The 17,772-nt window shown below is 45.6% G+C and overlaps 1 protein-coding gene and 6 non-coding genes across 7 annotated transcripts; 4 read left to right on the top strand and 3 right to left on the bottom strand.

The window, feature by feature from the left end:
* The first annotated feature begins 720 nt into the window (after positions 1–720).
* On the top strand, positions 721–1,656 carry LOC114703492 (olfactory receptor 4D9-like). The gene has a single exon (XM_028884336.1). The coding sequence runs from the start codon at positions 721–723 to the stop codon at positions 1,654–1,656; it is 936 nt and encodes a 311-aa protein (XP_028740169.1).
* A 12,052-nt stretch (positions 1,657–13,708) lies between these two features.
* Trnav-uac lies at positions 13,709–13,781 on the bottom strand. The gene has a single exon. It is a non-coding gene; the product is annotated as a tRNA-Val (tRNA).
* A 242-nt stretch (positions 13,782–14,023) lies between these two features.
* On the bottom strand, positions 14,024–14,096 carry Trnav-uac. Its single transcript has one exon. It is a non-coding gene; the product is annotated as a tRNA-Val (tRNA).
* A 242-nt stretch (positions 14,097–14,338) lies between these two features.
* On the top strand, positions 14,339–14,424 carry Trnar-ucu. Its single transcript is given in 2 exon segments — positions 14,339–14,375; positions 14,389–14,424. It is a non-coding gene; the product is annotated as a tRNA-Arg (tRNA).
* A 395-nt stretch (positions 14,425–14,819) lies between these two features.
* On the top strand, positions 14,820–14,902 carry Trnal-uaa. Its single transcript has one exon. It is a non-coding gene; the product is annotated as a tRNA-Leu (tRNA).
* Positions 14,903–16,468: 1,566 nt separating this feature from the next.
* Trnak-uuu lies at positions 16,469–16,541 on the top strand. The gene has a single exon. It is a non-coding gene; the product is annotated as a tRNA-Lys (tRNA).
* Positions 16,542–17,699: 1,158 nt separating this feature from the next.
* Trnaf-gaa lies at positions 17,700–17,772 on the bottom strand. Its single transcript has one exon. It is a non-coding gene; the product is annotated as a tRNA-Phe (tRNA).

Below are 17,772 nucleotides of genomic sequence, written 5' to 3'. Positions count from 1 at the left end.
CTAGCATAGTTTGAAACTTAAGTGGAAAAAAAGAAAGAATTTATGCAGTAAGGCTTATACATTAAATAGCTGCATGTGTTCCAGTTTTCAATGTCTTGTAAAGTATTTACACTGAAAAAAAAAATACCTAACCATTTTATAGAGTAACAATGTTTGTAAGCAATGAAATTTTCTGAATGATTGATAGGTTAGCAAATAGGTAGGTGTGAAACTAGAGAATTAGATTTGCATGGTCTCAACCTCAAAGACTAAAGCAGGAAAACTGGCAAAATAGTTCAGTGCTGATGGGAAGACAATGTCCAGTAAAATCCAGAGTGTTCAGTGGTTAGAGTAGTGTCAGAGGTCAGCCTCAAGAAGACTATGGAGTGGAAGGAGTATAAAAGCACATGAACAGTGAAGGTAGCCAAGCCCAGGGCCAGCAAGGTGGCCCAGTGAGTAAAGGCACTTACCACTAAACTTGACAACTTGAATTCAATACCCAGGACCCACATGGTGGAAGCAGAGAGTTGACTCCCATAGGTTGTCCTCTGACCTCTAGGAATGTTCTATGGCGTGCAACGACACACACATCCGCACACACTAAGTAAATGTAATAAATCTTTTAGAACAAAATAATACCCAAAGCACAGTCCACATTTCTTTTGGTTTTGATGATGTGCTTTTCCATAACAAAATTATTTCCTCCCCAGGTGACAGAAGAAGTAGGAGAAACATGAGCCAATGGAACAGAGGAATTACAGCAGGGTGAAAGAATTTGTTTTTGAAGGACTGACCCAGTCCCAAGAGCTGAGTTTGGTCTTGTTTCTTTTCTTGTTCTTGGTGTACACAGCAACTGTGCTGGGCAACCTCCTCATCATGGTCACTGTGACCTGGGAGTCCCGCCTCCACACCCCCATGTACTTCCTGCTTCGCAACCTCTCAGTCTTAGACATCTGCTTCTCCTCCATCACTGCTCCAAAGGTCCTAGTGGACCTTCTCTCAAGAAGAAAGACCATCTCCTTCAATGGCTGCATCACTCAGATGTTTTTCTTCCACCTGCTTGGTGGGGCAGACATTTTCTCCCTCTCTGTTATGGCGTTTGATCGTTACATGGCCATCTCCAAGCCTCTTCACTATGTGACTATCATGAGTAGGAGACGGTGCACAGCCCTCATTGTGGCTTCCTGGGTGGGAGGGTTTGTTCACTCCATTGTGCAGATTTCTCTCTTGCTCCCACTCCCCTTCTGTGGACCCAATGTTGTTGATGGTTTCTACTGTGATGTCCCACAGGTTCTCAAGCTTGCCTGTACCAACACCTTTGCTCTTGAGGTCTTAATGATTTCTAACAATGGCTTGATCTCTACCCTGTGGTTTGTCTTCCTGCTGGTGTCCTACACAGTCATCTTGACAATGCTGAGGTCACACACAGGAGAGGGAAGGAGGAAAGCCATCTCCACCTGCACCTCCCACATCACTGTGGTCACCCTGCACTTTGTGCCCTGCATCTATGTCTATGCCCGGCCCTTCACTGCCCTCCCCATGGACAGAGCTGTCTCCATCACCTTCACTGTTATCATCCCTGTCCTAAACCCAATGATCTACACCCTGAGGAACCAGGAGATGAAATCAGCCATGAGGAGACTCAGGAAAAGACTCAGACCTTCTGAAAAGGAATAGATACTGTAAGTCTCCAATTAGAAAAATCAGAACTTAAAGACAGAAGACCCTAATCAATGGACCATTGTAGCTGGAGTTTTTCTGGTCCTGCCTGGCCCACAGTCAGGACAAATCTCTCTCTTCCACCAGTCCTGCAGCTGCTTAGACCCAACCAAGTAAACACACAGACTTACATTGCTTACAAACTGTGTGACTGCGGCAGGCTTCTTGTTATCTAGTTCTTCTATATTAAATTAACCCACTTCTATAAATCTATACCTTGCCACGTGGCTCATGGCTTACCAGCATCTTTACATGTTGCTTGTCATGGCGGCGGCTGGCAGTGTCTCTCTGACTCAGCCTTCCACTTCCCCAAATTCTTCTCTTTCTTGTCCTGCCTATACTTCCTCCTGCCTGGCTACTGGCCAATCAGTGTTTTATTTATTAACCAATTAGAGCAACACATTTGACATACAGAACATCCCACAGCAGGCCATGATGAGGCTGGTGTTTATCTTTATTGTACAGTGGAGTCCTCAAAAACTAGAGACAATGGTCTCTCTAGGGTTTCCTCATGGTGAGATTGATGACAACATGGAGCCTTAGACATAATTCTTGTCAATTCTTGAGCTGGAAAGTTGGCTCAGCAGTTAAAAGCCTTGCTGTTCCTGCAGAGGACCTGAGTCCAAGTCCTAGATCTCACATGAGGCAGCTCACAACACCCATAATTCCAACTCCAGGGGACCTGACATTTCTGTCGTCTGACAGAACCAGACATACACATGCACATAACTAAAAGTAAAATTAAATGTCAGTTCTTAGGATCTTAAATACTTATAAGACTCAAACACCTTGCTTTACTGTTAAGAAAATGAAGTCCAATAGAAAGCTAGGTCTTATTGGGGGCGTTATTTGGGGGTTACCATTTTTTAATTGGTTTATTATTTTATGTGTAATGCTAAGAACTGAACTTGTGAGATTTTTTTTTCCTATCAAAAGTAGCTAACCCACCAAGAGTCAATATTCCATAAACCTCCCGCATCGAGTGAAACCCCTGTATATCTGTCTGTTTGCCCACCATCCCTGAAACTTTACTATCACATCCTTCCCTTAAAGTGATTATAAATTAGCGAGTCACATTAGATTATGAGGTCACATTTCCATCAATGAGATGAGACACAGTCACCATCATTAGCATAAATTCTAACTGAATTCCCCACCCCAGTGTGCTTTGCTTGCTCTGTTTGCTTATGGCACTTAGGGCTGGAGAGATGGCTCGCTGTGGCTAAGAGTTGTGCTGCACCCACTTTACAAAAAGAAATTGCTTTGCTGGGTTACTTTCACTTTATGCAGATTTTTTGTGGTGGGGGGAAGGGGCACCAAGAATATTCTTTTCCAGCAGACCTATGGCCTCACACATGCTAGGCAAGCACTCTGCCATGGAGGTTATCCGCAGCCCATCTCTTGACTCTTGAATTGTGGCTGCACAATGTATTGTCCAGGCAATAATTAGTAAAATGACCCTCTGGGGACCCAGAGTAAAGCTAATAAAATACAGCCACTTCCCCTCATGTGGAACTAGTTTTCCTTTGGAAAATTCCACTCCATTTTTCTAAGGAAGCTTCCAAACTTCCCCTTCAAAAGACAAAAAGGAATTCAGATTTCATCAGAGGCACAGCTAGAACTGAGATATCTGACTCTGAGATAAGTACAGATTTTATTACCCCTGCTACCTCAGACACAGGTGTGGAATCTGAAACAAGCTCACAAAAAAGTGGGGATGGTCGGGGGGGGGGGGGTGAAGAGAAGAGAAAAGAAAAAGGAAAGGAAAGAAAAATAGACTCTTCTCTATTGCAGCGTCATGAAAGGCACTTGGTTGCCCCCATCTGACCAAACAGTCCATACTGTGAGGTTTCTGGTACTTGCGAACGTCATTACTTTGCAGCGGTTGGATTCTGACTAGCCTTCCAGGAAGGAAAGAGTCCCGCCCTGCCCACATCGCTCCAGTGTGCCTGACATACTTGTGCACAAGAAAGAAGCAAAACTCTTAAAAATCCTCCTTCCTGGAGGCTGGGGGCCCCGGCTGCTCTTCCAGAGGGCTTGGGTTCAATTCCCAGCACCCACACAGCAGCACAGAGCCATTGCTAACTCCTGATCCACGATGCTATCTTTATCTTTAGCACCTTCTCCTTAATGTAGAGAAATAGAGAACAAGATTTAATTCTACTGCGAGCAGGCTGGTTCTTGCCTTTAATCCCAGCACTCAAAGGGCAGAGGCAAGTGGATCTCTATGAGTTCCAGGCCAACCTGGTCTACATAGTGAATCTGAGGCTGGCCAAGGCTACAGAGTGAGACCTTGTTTCAAAACACACACACACACACACACACACACACACACACACACACAAACACAAACACACACATGCGCGCAGGCTCACACACACACGCACACAAGTTCTAGCAACCTTATCTATCAGTTATGTAGCTTATTGGTTTTGTTTTTTAGATGTATTAACTTTATTTATATGAGTGTTTTGCCCACATGTATCATATTCTTGTACTTGGTGCCTGTGGAGATCAGAAGAGGGCATCAGATCCCCTAGACCAGGAGATGGTGATGAGCCACCATGTAGGTACTGGGTGTTGAGCCCAGAGACTCTACAAGAGCAATAAGTGCAGCAGGGCATGGTGGCCCACACTTTTAATCCCAGCAATTAAGAAACAGAGGCAGGCAGATCTCTGTGAGTTCAAGGTCTACAGAGCTAGCTCCAGGACAGCCAGGGCTATAGAGAGAGACCTTGTCTCAAAGAAAAAAAAAAGTAGTAAATGCTCTCAACCACTATCCATCTCTCCAACTCCTCCAAGTCCTTTTGATTGACAGTTAAGAACATAAGTTGGGGGGGGGGTTCTTGTTGTTGTTTTGTTTTTGTTTTGTTTGGTTGTCTTTGTTTTTGAGACAGGATTTCTCTGTGTCCTAGCTGTCATGGAACTAACTCTGTAGACCACGCTGGCCTTGAACTTACAGAGATCCATCTGCCTCTGCCTTTCCAGTGCTGGGATTGAAGGCATGTGCCACTACTGTCCAGTTAGTTGTGGGTTATTTTTTAATTATTAAATCAGTTGCTTTTCAATCACTGTGATAAAACACTACAACCAAGACAACTTAAAGAAGAAAGAGTTTATTTTGGGCTTATGGTTCCTGAGGAATGAGAGTTCATCACCATCAAAGCAGAGAAGCATGCCAGCACCCAGGCACATTGGCAGAAACAGCTAAGTGCTGACATCTCAGCCCACAGACAGGAGACAGACAGAGCAAACTGGGGATAGTGAAACCTCAAAGTTCACCTCTAGTTATGTATTTCTCCAGCAAAGCCATACTTCCTAAACCAAACAGTGTCACCAACTGCCACCAGTGTCCCGAGAATCTCATTCAAATAACACACACCACACAAACCACAATTATTATTCTTTGGCAATTTCATATATAAATATAATGTGTTTTCATCATACATGCTCCTATTATTATCTCTTACCCCTGTCCCGATAACAACTTCTTCTCAGCACATTTTCCTCCTGCTCTGATATCTCCTTCCTTTCCTCTCTCTTTTTCTCTCTCCCTCTCAACTCAGTTAGTGTTGTTTGCACGAACATGGGTAGAGCGGGTATTTATATACTGGTGTGTGGGTAAATAACCATTGGCTACATCACTGGAGGAAATCACTGGCCCTCTCTAGGTAGCCATTAACCGCCAAAGGGTTCTCAGGGAGGGGTGAGGGGATCTCTCAAGCCCCTCCCCCTGTGATGGCTTGAATGAGAATGGCCCCTATAAGTTCATATGTTTGAAGACTTGGTTCCCAGTTAATGGAAGGAAGGATTAGGAGATGTGGCCCTGGAAGAACTGTGTTACTGGGGGTGGAATTTGAGGTTACAAAAGATGTGCTCCATTTGCAATGCTCTTGCGCTCTCTCTCTCTCTCTCTCTCTCTCTCTCTCTCTCTCTCTCTCTCCCTCCTGCTTCTGGATCAAGATGTGAGTTCTCAGCTGTCTCTGCCATCATTCCTTTGCTCCACCATCATGGACTCCAATTAAACACTTTCATTTCTACATTGCCTCAGTCATGATGTCTTGTGAGAGCAACAGAAAAGTAGTTAGTACAGCCATCCATAATGGAATATTGAAGGGGTAGAGAGGAGAGGAGGAGGGAGAGGAGAAGGAAGAAGATGCCACTTGTGAAGGGAATCATCCGCAATTATGACTTCATTCACTGGTACAGCTTAATGGCTTGTCCTGCTCAACAACCTACCTCTGAGCTTTTGGCTCAGATATGACTTCTCTTTTGATAAGTTGTATATCAAAAAGAACGTAAAAATAAATGATGCTCAGGCTGGAGAGATGGCTCAGAGGTTAATAGCACTGGCTGCTCTTCCAAAGGTCCTGAGTTCAATTCCCGACAACCACATGGTGGCTCACAACCATCTATAATAAGATCTGGTGCCCATCTATAAGAAGATCTGGTGCCCTCTTCTGGCCTGCAGGCATACATGCAGGCAGAACACTGTACACATAATAAATAAATAAATCTTTAAAAATAAATAATGTTCAAGGTTACAGTTTCAAGCAAATCTTCATTTCTTTAGCAGAGGTAAATGATGCCTTTGACTTCACTGTTCTTATTTACTGAGGTACAATTTATATAAATAAAATTTGTCCTTTGATATGTATAGAATTCGATTAATTCTGAAAGATAAGCCTGTCCTTCCTTTAGCTGCCAATGTTGGGTATTTTATACGGCAACTAAACAAGCAGCTAATACGGTGACTTTCCAGGACACTTGCTGAAGGCGGGCCAAGATGTGCAGATATAAAAGCGGGCAGATTAGGGTGGGACAGGAGGCTCAGTGATTGAGAATGCTTGCTGCTCTTTCAGAGGTTCCCAGGATCCACATCAAGTGACTCACAACCACCTGTACTTCCAGCTCCAGGGGACCTGACATCCTCTTCTGGCCTCCATAGGAACTGCACACAAATGGGACATGGGGTGGGAGTATTGCACACGAACCAAATTTACAGGATTCATGGCAGAACTGGTCTGTTTGTTTGCAGGAAAAAGACAGAGTGGAGACCATGTGTCTTAGTTTCTTTTCCAGTGCTGTGAAGAGACACCATGACCAAGGAAATTTATAAAAGAAAGCATTTAGTTTCGGACTCAGTTCCAATAGGTTAGAATCCATGACCATCAAGGCAGGAAGCATGGCAGCAGGTAGGCATTGAGCTACTCGTACTGGAGCAACAGTTGAGAGCATGTGTGCTGAGATAATGACCAGGAGACAGAAAGAGCTAACTGGAAATGGCATTGGTTTTTTTAAACCTTAAAGCCCACTCCCAGTGACACACCTCCTCTAACAAAGCCATGCCTCCTAATCCTTCCCAAACAGTTCCACCAACTGGGGACCAAGCCTTCAAACATATGAGCCTAGGAGGCTTGTTGTTGTGGAATGATCATTTTGTACACTGTGAAGATGTGTCTTTGCCAAGGCACCTTCTGATTGGTTTAAATACAGAGCTGAATAACCAACAGCTAGGCAGGAAGAGGTTAGGCAGGACTTCCAGGCAGAGAGAGAAAGAGAGGAAGAGGAAATGAATCTAGGCACAGGAGAGATGCCAGAAAACACAGAGAGGAAACAGGAGGTGCAAGATGGAAGAAAGGTAAAAAGCCACAAAGCAAAATGTAGATTAATATAAATGGGTTAATTTAAATTATAAGAGCTAGTAGGACAAGCCTAACCTAAACTATATACCAAGTTTTCATAATTAATAATAAGTCTCTGTGTCATTATTTGTGAGCTGACGGCCCAAAGAAAAATTCATCTCAGCCCATTCTCATGCAAACTACCACATTCTGCTTGCTCTAAAAGGCCTAGGAGACAAGAGGGTCTTTCCTGACTCTACAGTTTCTGAGGGCCCTGGGTACCCCTCAGGTTGTTGTTGGAACTGTTTTCCTTCCCTTCCTTCTCTTTCCTTCATGGAGTCCTCAGAGGGAAGGGAGACTTTTCATTTTTCATGTACACAAAGTAAAGTTGTTTTAATGTATAGATTACATCTCTGTGTACTAACAGTTTTTTGCAATAACCAATAACCACTAGGATTTTTCTCCTGTACCTTCTTCTAGAAGTAATACCTGATAGCTTCCAGTTTTACATTGTTCTCTCCCACCTTTTTGAAGTTTAAACATAGAAATCTCTGGTAAGGCATTTCTTGCATGAGTAAATTTGTGCTTTGTTGGAAAACCTTCAAAGACAAGGTCCAAAAGGGCCCTTTCTTTGTTTGACGAATAAAATTGAATTACAAAGGAACTTGAATTAACGTTACTTCATAAGAATAGCAAGCTTTTAAATAGTATTTAAAAGTATTTGCCTCAGAAACACACTGGATTCAAGTCTGTGAATGATCAGCCTCTTAGAGATTGGAGCCTGGGGAACTGTGAGACCATCTCTTTGTCTGGGTTCTAGTCGGGCCTCAAGCCTTGACAACCCAAAACTGAATGAGAGCTGGAAGGAAGCAGTGAGCCAGCCTAGTGACCCAGGCTGTCAAGAAGTCAGAAATCAAGAAAGCATTCAGGGGAAGTCCAAGCCACCGTGTCCTGAGGGGGTGACAGGAGGCCTTTAAGAATGACAGTGGGAGCTGGAGAGTGGCTCAGCAGTTAAGAGCACTAGGACCCAAAGAACCCGGGTTCGATTCCCAGCACCCACATGGCGCTCACACCTGTCTGTAACTCCAATTCCAGGGCTTCTGACACCCACACACAGACATGCATGCAGGCAAGATACCAAAGGACATAAAATAAAAATAAATTATATATTTAAAAAAACAATGGCAGTGGGGTGGGGGACGCACTGGAGAGATGGTTCAGTGGGTAGGAATTCTTGCAGAAGACCCAGATTTAGTTCCCAGCACCCACATGGTGGCTCACAACCATCCATAATTCCAGTTTCAGATGATCCACTGACCTCTGCTGACCTCCACAGACACCAGGAATGCATATGATACACATACATCTCATACGTATATGCAGTCAAAACAGTCATATACATGAAGTAAATATAAATTAATAATTTTGGGAGGGGGGAGGTTTCAAGACAAAATTTCTGGTTGCCTTGGGACTTGCTCTGTAGACCAGGCTGGCCTCAAACTCACAAAGATCCGCCTGCCTCTGCCTCCCAAGTGCTGGGATTAAAGGTGTGTGCCACCACACCTGGTGCAATAAATTATTTTTAAATAATGACAGTGGGGGTTGTAGAGATGGCTCAGCGGTTAAAAAAGATACTTAACTGCTCTATCATGAGGACTGGAATTCAGATTGTAGCACCCACAGATCCAACTCTAATGGATCAGACTCCCTCTTCTGGCCTCGTGGGCACTTGCAAACACATGTGCATGCACAACACACACATACACACAATAAAAACTTAAAATGAAAATAAATCTCTTTTTTAAAAATGAAGTGGAAAAAGGTATTTTTAAGAAAGAGGAGGGAGAAAAAGAATGACTCACTTACTGAAGGTCGTAGCACCAGGGACCTTAGTCTGGGCGGTCACTACTCTTTGCTCTGACAAAATCTTTGAAAAGCACAACTTAAGGAAGGCAAGGTTTGTTCTGGCTCCCAGTTCAGAGTAGTCCCTGTGGCAGGAAGGTCTGGTGACAGGAGAGCAGCCGGGTCGCAGCTGCAGTGAGGGTACAGAGTCTGATGAATGCTGGCACTCAGCTCACTGTCTCCTTCATAATCAGTTCAGGACCCCAGCCATGGCACCATGCCTCCCACATTTCCGGGGGGGTCCTCTCCCTAAATTAACCTACTCTAGAAACTCCTTTGTACAACTGTTTCCATGACGATGCTAAATCCCAACCAAAATCAATCATCACAGGCCATTCTATGCTATTGTGACAGGATCCCTCAGCCTTGGGTAATTTACAGTGAACAGAAATGTATTGGGCTTATGATTGTGCAGGCTGTGATGTCCAAGATCCAGGAGCCCCACCTGGTGACATGGCCGACAGCATTTCATGGTCAGACAGAGCAAGACACTGAACTTCTGCTTCAAACCCCTTTATAAGCAACATTACTCCATTAATAAAGTCCAGTCGCTCCTGACCTAAACATGCCCCCAGTAAGCCCCATATTCCCAGTGCTATTACATTGGGAACCAATTTTTCAACACATGGACTTTAGGGCCACATTCTAACTACAACCAGGAAAGAAAGGAAACAAAGCAAGAAACATGGTGGCCATGGGGACCAAGTCTCAGGGTGCTTTCAGGAGTTGGGAGATGAAGGGCTGTGTGATGTCTACATTTTGAGAAGTTGCTCTGGTTGCTTGTCAAGTATAGCAAGACCAGAGATGGAGGCACTACTGGCGGCCACAGACGACGAGACAGCAGACGTCTTCGAGGACAGAGAGGTGAGTGTAATGAATCTCCTGCTCACAACAGGGTTTACGGCTCTGGCAACGGTCCAAGTGATGGGAATAAAGAGAAAAGGATTAATGATTTTGTATCTAAGCTACAGAATTTTTCAAGAAGGGAAATCAAACAGTGGCTCATTTTGAACAATTTATGCTATGATTTGAATTATGTCTACCCCAAAATCATATGTTGAAATCTCAACCCCTGGTCCCCAAATTATGAGTTTATTGGAAAAGACGGTCTTTAGAAAGATGTCCAAGTTAAAATGTGGCCACTAGGACTGTGGAGTCCCCATGGGACTGGACTAGGCCCTCTGGATACAGAAGACGGTTGTTTGGCTCGAACTGTTTGGGGGCACCCAGGCAGGGGGATTGGGATCTGTCCCTGGTGCATGAGCAGGCTTTTGGGAGCCCAGTGCCTGTGGTGTGACACCTTGTGCAGTCTTGGTGCAGTGGGGAGGGGCTTAGACCTGCCTAGGTTCAGTGTGCCGGGCTCTGCTGACTCCCCATGGGAGACCTTGATTTGGGGGATGTGGGGATGTGGGGTGGCTTGGGAGGGAGGGCTGGGGGTGGGAAGAGGGAGGAGATGGGATCTGTGGGTGGTATGTAGAGTGAGTAGAAAATTTCTTAATAAAGAAAAGTGAAAAAAAAATGTGGATAATAGAATCTACTCTGAACCATTATAATTGGTGCCCTTACAAAAAGGGTGACTGGAGCACCATCACACACTTAAAGAAAGACAGTGTTGACTGACACTGTCATTGTTCAGGTCTTGTGTAGACAGCCATATTGTTGAGGCATCATGGCTTTCCTATCATTTCTAAGAAACACAATCTCACATCAACCTCCCTGATTCTTTTGCTCTTACAAGTTTTCTGTCTCTTCTTTGAAGTTCCTTGACCTTCGGGGAGTTGTGCAGGAGTTGTGTTGTAGATATATCTACTGGGCCTGGATTCCCTACAGTTAATCGCTGCATTTTGACCAGTTGTGGTTTTCTGTAATGGTCTTCATTTGCTTTAAAGACAAGCATCTTTGATGAGGGGTAAGAGCTGCACTTATCTGTGGTTATAAGGATAAGTACTTAGAATGTGGTTAGGAAATATGCAGGTCTAGTAAAGTGGTAGCAGTAGATTCTCCTCTAAGATTCATGAATTAACTAGCCCCAGGTAGAGGAAATATCATGGGGCCTGTCTTAGTTAGGATTTCTATTGCTGTGAAGAGACACCACGACCATGGCAACTCTTATAAAGCATTTAATTGAGTGACTTACAGTTTCAGAGGTTTAGTTCATTATCATGGCAAAACGTGGCGGCATGCAGGCAGACATGGTGCTAGAGAAGGAACTGAGAGTGGAGAAAGAACTACATCTTGATCCTACAGACAACAGGAAGTGGTCTGAGACACTGGGCATGGCTTGAGCATATATGAGCTCTCAAAGCCCACCTCCACAGTGACATACTTCCTCCAACAAGGGCATACCTACTCCAACAAAGCCACACCTATTCGAACAAAGCCGCACCTCCTAAAGTGCCACTTCCTATGAGATTACGGGGGCCAGTTACATTCAAATTACCACAGGGTCCCACTCCTAGACAAAAAAAAGGAAGGCAACTAATGACTGCTGAGAAAGGGAGAAACAGTCTTCACCTGTTTGCTTATCCAATACAAAGTGGTCACCCCTAATATGACATCTATATATAAGCAACAGTAAACACACTCAGCAGGTTGTATGTATATATTTATGTGGTAAATATCTCTGTGTGTGTGTGTGTGTGTGTGTGTGTGTGTGTAACAATGACAGTTAAAGAAAAAAAGGCCATCAATTCCAGACAGAATGAGGGGGCAGAGATATGGAGGGGCTGGAGGAAGTAAAGGGAAGAAGGGAAGTGATGTTAAATTTTAATTAAAATTTCACAAAAAGCAAAGAAAGACAGGGTAAAAACATGGAGAAAAGAGAAGCCAAAGAAATCAGCCCACCAAGCCAAGATCCGACATGTTTGGCAGTTAGCAGTTTCCAAAAATGTCTATAAGGGCAAGACCCAGTGATGTGCTCACCTGTGCCAAGGATGCCTGCCAAAATAATCAAACAGTATTAACTCAGTGGTGACTACGGAGATTGTCAGCTCACCAAAGCTTCTTGAGAATCACACAAGAAGTTATCCCCCTTGGCAGAGAGAGAAACAGGCACACAAGAGGTAAGCCCATACACTGGTTATGAACTCTGCCCAGGCCATACACCCAAGAGAAGTTGACCAGACAAGGGCTGGGATAAGTGACGGTGCATCATCTTTATCGATCCACACACACCCCAACCCCCAAGGCTCTCGGGACATCTCAGAAGAAGGAGGATGATGAACACAGGAATTATGCTGACTTCAGCACGTGACGAAGTCACTGCACTCACGAAATCACAGCAGTTTTAGCAGAGGCTGCTGAAACCTTGACTGAACCACACACTAAGACCCTCTCCGCCCCAAGCCCACCATTGAGACCCACCCCAACCCCAGGTCCAGGCTAGGACAGGCTTTGCAAACATATTTCCCAGACTTGCCATTGGTCTTTGCATTATACTTCAGATATTTTCTGCCAATACAGAAATTAAAGGTTTTACGTCCTTTTATTTATCATTTACATGCTTTAAATTTTTCCTGCTTCGATCTGCTCTATTTTAAGATTATGCTCTAAAAACTATGCCGTTTGCTCCTGGTGATCATATAACAAAACACTTCTTATGTTTAATTTTTTGGCCCATGTGAAATTTCTGCCTCCAAGTGCACCATAAGAAGATAGATGCACTTGTGCAGAACTATAATAGGATACTTCTAAGAGATAACAAAAGAAACTTCTAACAATTAAAAAACGAAAGGGAGTACTTTGAATTGCTTTTCTTGTGCCTGACTTGACTTCTCATTAAGTACTTTTATATCAGTAAATACAGTATGAAGCCAGCGGGCTTGTAGTTAATCAGCACTGATGGTAGCAACTTTTTAATTTCTTTAAATCAAGGATTGTAGGACGTGCTCCACCACACAACGGGAGCAACTTTTTTTTAAAGCTTTCTTTTATTTATTCTTTGTGTCTTTCACATCGTGTATCTCGACCCCAATCATTTCCCGTTCCTTTGTATCTGCCCTCTGTCCTTGCAACCACCACCTCCCAAATAAAATAAAATTTAAGAGAAAAAAAAAAGAAAAAAGTGAAGAAAAACAGGAAAAATCTCGTCATGCATGCAAGCCGTAGTGTGGAACAGTGGGTGGGTCCGCGGAAGGCCTGCAGCAGCACCTCCTCATCACGCCATGCTGCGACCCAGGCCTCCTAAGCCCCGGAAGCAACTTTGAAAGGTGGACCAGGGCAAGCCAGACCCTCAGAACCTCATGGCGCAAGTGAAGCTGCGCAGGCGCAGTAGCACCAGCAGAAGCAACTCACCACCTGCACTTCCCAGAAGAGAACGCGAGGGGGCGGTTTCACGGGCTCCGGGAGCTGGAGGAAACCTACTGAGAACGTCCGCAGACCCTGCCACAGCCGTCTGCACACAATGGCTCCCGCCCAGAACCCAAATTCCCGAAACAGATGAAATGGAAACCGCAACATTAATGAAGAGTTAAGAAAAATAACGATGGTTCCACTGGGGCTCGAACCCAGGACCTTCTGCGTGTAAAGCAGACGTGATAACCGCTACACTATGGAACCACGTGCTGCAGTGAGCGCCGTGAGATTGGATAATGAAAACATCGTGTTTCAATTGAAAATGATAAGAAACGAAAAATTCTAAAATAGACCTTAAAGTAAAACGTTTCAATATGAACCCTAATTTTCAGCACTGGGGTAAAAAGGGACGCTTTCGGGAGGAAGGAGCCCCACAAATCCCGTTAGGGTGTGTCACAGCAAAATTCAATAACCCAAGCGGAAAAAAAGTGGAGTTCCACACCACGTGGTTCCACTGGGGCTCGAACCCAGGACCTTCTGCGTGTAAAGCAGACGTGATAACCGCTACACTATGGAACCGGGCAGGAGCTTAGCGTGCCAGATCGACTAACTACACATAGAGACGCCGGAGCGGAACCGAGGATCACGTTGTTTCTGCATCCTGCGCCGAGAAACTTCGGAAGCTCGGATTTTCTGGTGCCGCCGCCGCTCTGCTCTCTCCCCGCTGCACACCCCATTCATTGTTAATGAAGGAAGCGAGCACCGCCCTCGAGTCGCCGCTCCTGCTCTGATGTAGGCAGTACCGAAAACCAAACGTACCTGGCTCTGTGGCGCAATGGATAGCGCATTGGACTTCTAGACAAGTGAAGGCATTCAAAGGTTGTGGGTTCGAGTCCCACCAGAGTCGCTTTTATTTTAGTAAGAAAGGAAAAATGAAGCAGAGTTAGGAAGAACACAATCCCTGACCTTTAAAATGTCCTCCCTGGCCCACCCATTAAAATATAAAAGGGAATTTATCACAGTCGTTTCCCGTGTCCACCGGCTTGGAATTAACAGGAGTCTTGCTGCTGCTACTACCGGGGCGTTCTCTCTCCGTCACCTTCCTCAATAAATCACGCGTCCAATGTCTGGGCAGAAGAAATGAGCGAGGTGTTATCATAGTCACTAATCTCCCTCCTTTGTGACTTTGTTTTTCAATGCTCTGTTTTATAAGAGTAAAAAGTAATCTTAGGGCTTTTTAGAAACTTTAAGTCTCGTGGTATTGTCCCAGTTGCTGATAAATAAAATCCTGTTTCCTCAAGTACCAGAATGGCCGAGTGGTTAAGGCGTTGGACTTAAGATCCAATGGATTCATATCCGCGTGGGTTCGAACCCCACTTCTGGTAGATGTGCTTTTTCTTCCCCTCTTTTACCCCAGCGTCTGCGACGTTGGGACCGGGACATAGAGCCGAAGATACATGGTGTTGTAGAGAAACGTGCACTTTATTCAACAGTTAACTCTCCAGACACAACTACCTGCTCGATTCTTTTCTGATGGTCAGATACAGCGTTGCAGAGAGAGTTTAAAAAATAAAAACATTTAAAAAGGAGAAAATAAAAAGCAAGGTCTTTTGACCCATAAGGTGTGACGGAAGAGAGAAACAGCGGAAAAACAAACAGGAGGATTTGGTGTGTGGTGAGCACTGTAAAATAAATAGAATTTCTTGCCAATCACCTGGACATCGAGTTTCTAAGGCCAAGCCTGCCGCTTCTCCACTGAAGTCTTCCCTTACTCTACTCATTCCAGGACAGCTCGGCAGTTAGCCACTCAATTAGGACAGTTACTGTCGTCAGAACAGAACCACGCTGGGACGGAAGCCAGACGGGGAAGGCTGCGGTGGGCACAGCGACGGGCAGGCTCGGCGCGTCCCCAACCTTGCTCCAGGGCTAACCAAGCGTCTCTGCAGGGCGGCTGTTCGGAGCAGCCAGACTTCGGCAAACCACGGGGGTTCGAAAGCGGGCCGGGGCGCGGCTAAGCGGGAGGCAGCTCGGGTCACCGTTCTACGTGGAGCAAGTCTGTGCCACTCAGTAACCCGTGGTGACTTGGAGAGAGTCGTGTGGCCTCGGTCTTCTGGGGCCTGACCTTCTGCTCGGCGCTGGGCAGAGCCGGAACGGACCTGCCTGCTCTGGTTCGCTCAGGTTCACTCGGCGCTGACTGCTCGGCCCTCGTGAAGCAAGCTCTCTAGCAAGACCTGGGGGTCGGTCCGGAGGTTTGGAGGGCAACACGCCCCAGGCTCGTAATTCCCTGAGGCTGACCCCTCTGGCCAGCAGCCCCCCTCCAGAGGGCATGGTGTCAGCCTTCTTCTCAGTTGAACCTAGACTCGATGGCTGATGCTTAGGGTCCCTACGTTCGTGTGGGAGAACTACCTAAGTCCTACGTGGTTATCCAATACGAGCAAAATGTCCCTCACTGGGGGCTTCGGGTTACCGTCCGTCAGACCCCACAGCGGACCAAGCCTGGGGTCTTGGCAGCCGTGGGAGCTTGCAGAGATCCTGGAACTCAGCACACGCTCAGGAAATGTCCAACACAAACCGAACCTCAAGTTATGCATCCCTACTGCACCCACAAGGCGCTCTAGGGAGCCTCAAAAAGCAAGACTGGAATTAGAAATGTCTCCACCGGCTCCGGAGGCCAGACCCAGGGGTCCAAAATAAGGGGCGTTCCTCCGGGGAAGTGCTTTTCGGAGGCCTGGCGCACGAGGGATCTCCAGTAATTTTAGTCTTCACACTCTACGTGTGATGAGAGAGAAGAGTAAAGACGGACTTAATTTCACCACAAGCTTGCTCATCGCGAATTTGAAACAATAGCAAAAAAAAGAAAAAGACTAAGGATTTTCAACTACTTCCTAAGAATTTGGACGCTGGGCCCAATTTTGACTGTGGATATTCTAAGAAGAAATGCCTCGTCAAGAGCCCGGATAGCTCAGTCGGTAGAGCATCAGACTTTTAATCTGAGGGTCCAGGGTTCAAGTCCCTGTTCGGGCGGAAGTTGTTTTAGACTATGTCTCGCCAAGACTGATTTGAACAAGGGAGAGGCTCTCAGGTCCCTATATTACTCACTTAAGGGTATTACTCCGAAGGATAGTTTACAAACTTGAAATCAAAGCTCGTGGAGCTGGCTTTTGCTTGGGAAGTGGTTGTTACATGACATTGGGTGCAATTTTTGTAATCAAACATGGATAAGTACATAACCAAAAAACACGTCTGCCGCCACGAAGAATGATTTCTCATACCTATTAGTAAGGGCGCAGTATGGAAACCGGGGTACCAAAACTATTTCTGATGAAGACATACAATGTGTAGTCTAACCCAACTAGGAACACGCTCTTAGCCAGATTCCCTGTGCTCTCTGATGGGCCCTGACTTAGGAGACTTGGCTGTGGAGGCAATGCCTTCAGGACTGTCTTCAAGCCTGTCACTGAAACTTACAGGCTGCTTAGCAAAGGGACAATATGGGGTGGCGGTTGGGGGACAGACCCAAGACATCAGCTGGTGCAGCGGACATGTGTTGTACAAGCATAGCTTCGAAGCCAAACTGCCACCATCTTCGTGAGTTCAGCTATATCTAGCTGCGAAAGATCATCGCAGCTGGGCTCGTTGACTGCTGACGTTCTCCAGAAAAGGGACCCGAGAAGGGTCCAGTCACGCCTCCCCACCGGTCATACGCAGTTTTACGCGTGGCCTCAGAGAGGAGTTGGAGTGTGCAGCTGGAAGTGACGGGTGAAGGGGGCTCCACTTAAAAGGCAGGGTTCAAACTGGTGGCTTCTTTGGGGTCACTCAAGCTCCTGCCCATAACCCCTCATCCATGATCTGTAAATAACCCTAATAGCCCTCATTGGTTTCCCAGGATGAACTTCGGTCTAATCCATTTTTGGTTTGTCATTGGGACTTTATGAGGAGAGGAGGTAGACCTTGACAAGCCCGCTTCCCCAGAGCAAACTTCTATCGACAACGTTTCAGCTTCTACCATATAAGATCTTGAGCCATATGTCACTGCCAGAACCCTATCATCTAATGACTAAAAAGAAACAGCAACAATGAACGCCTTGCTTGTTTTGTCTCCTCACAGTACCTGACGACTATTGTACTGGAATTAGGAAGAAACGCCAGACTCCAGAGACTGAAATGCCAACAAAATACCACTGCTGAAACCCGGGATCGAACCAGGGACCTTTAGATCTTCAGTCTAACGCTCTCCCAACTGAGCTATTTCAGC

The sequence above is a fragment of the Peromyscus leucopus genome, chromosome 1, assembly GCF_004664715.2.
Source record: "Peromyscus leucopus breed LL Stock chromosome 1, UCI_PerLeu_2.1, whole genome shotgun sequence".
Taxonomy (NCBI): Eukaryota; Metazoa; Chordata; class Mammalia; order Rodentia; family Cricetidae; genus Peromyscus; species Peromyscus leucopus.
Note: the sequence above shows the minus strand (reverse complement) of the source record. Positions and strands in the feature narration are given on the sequence as shown.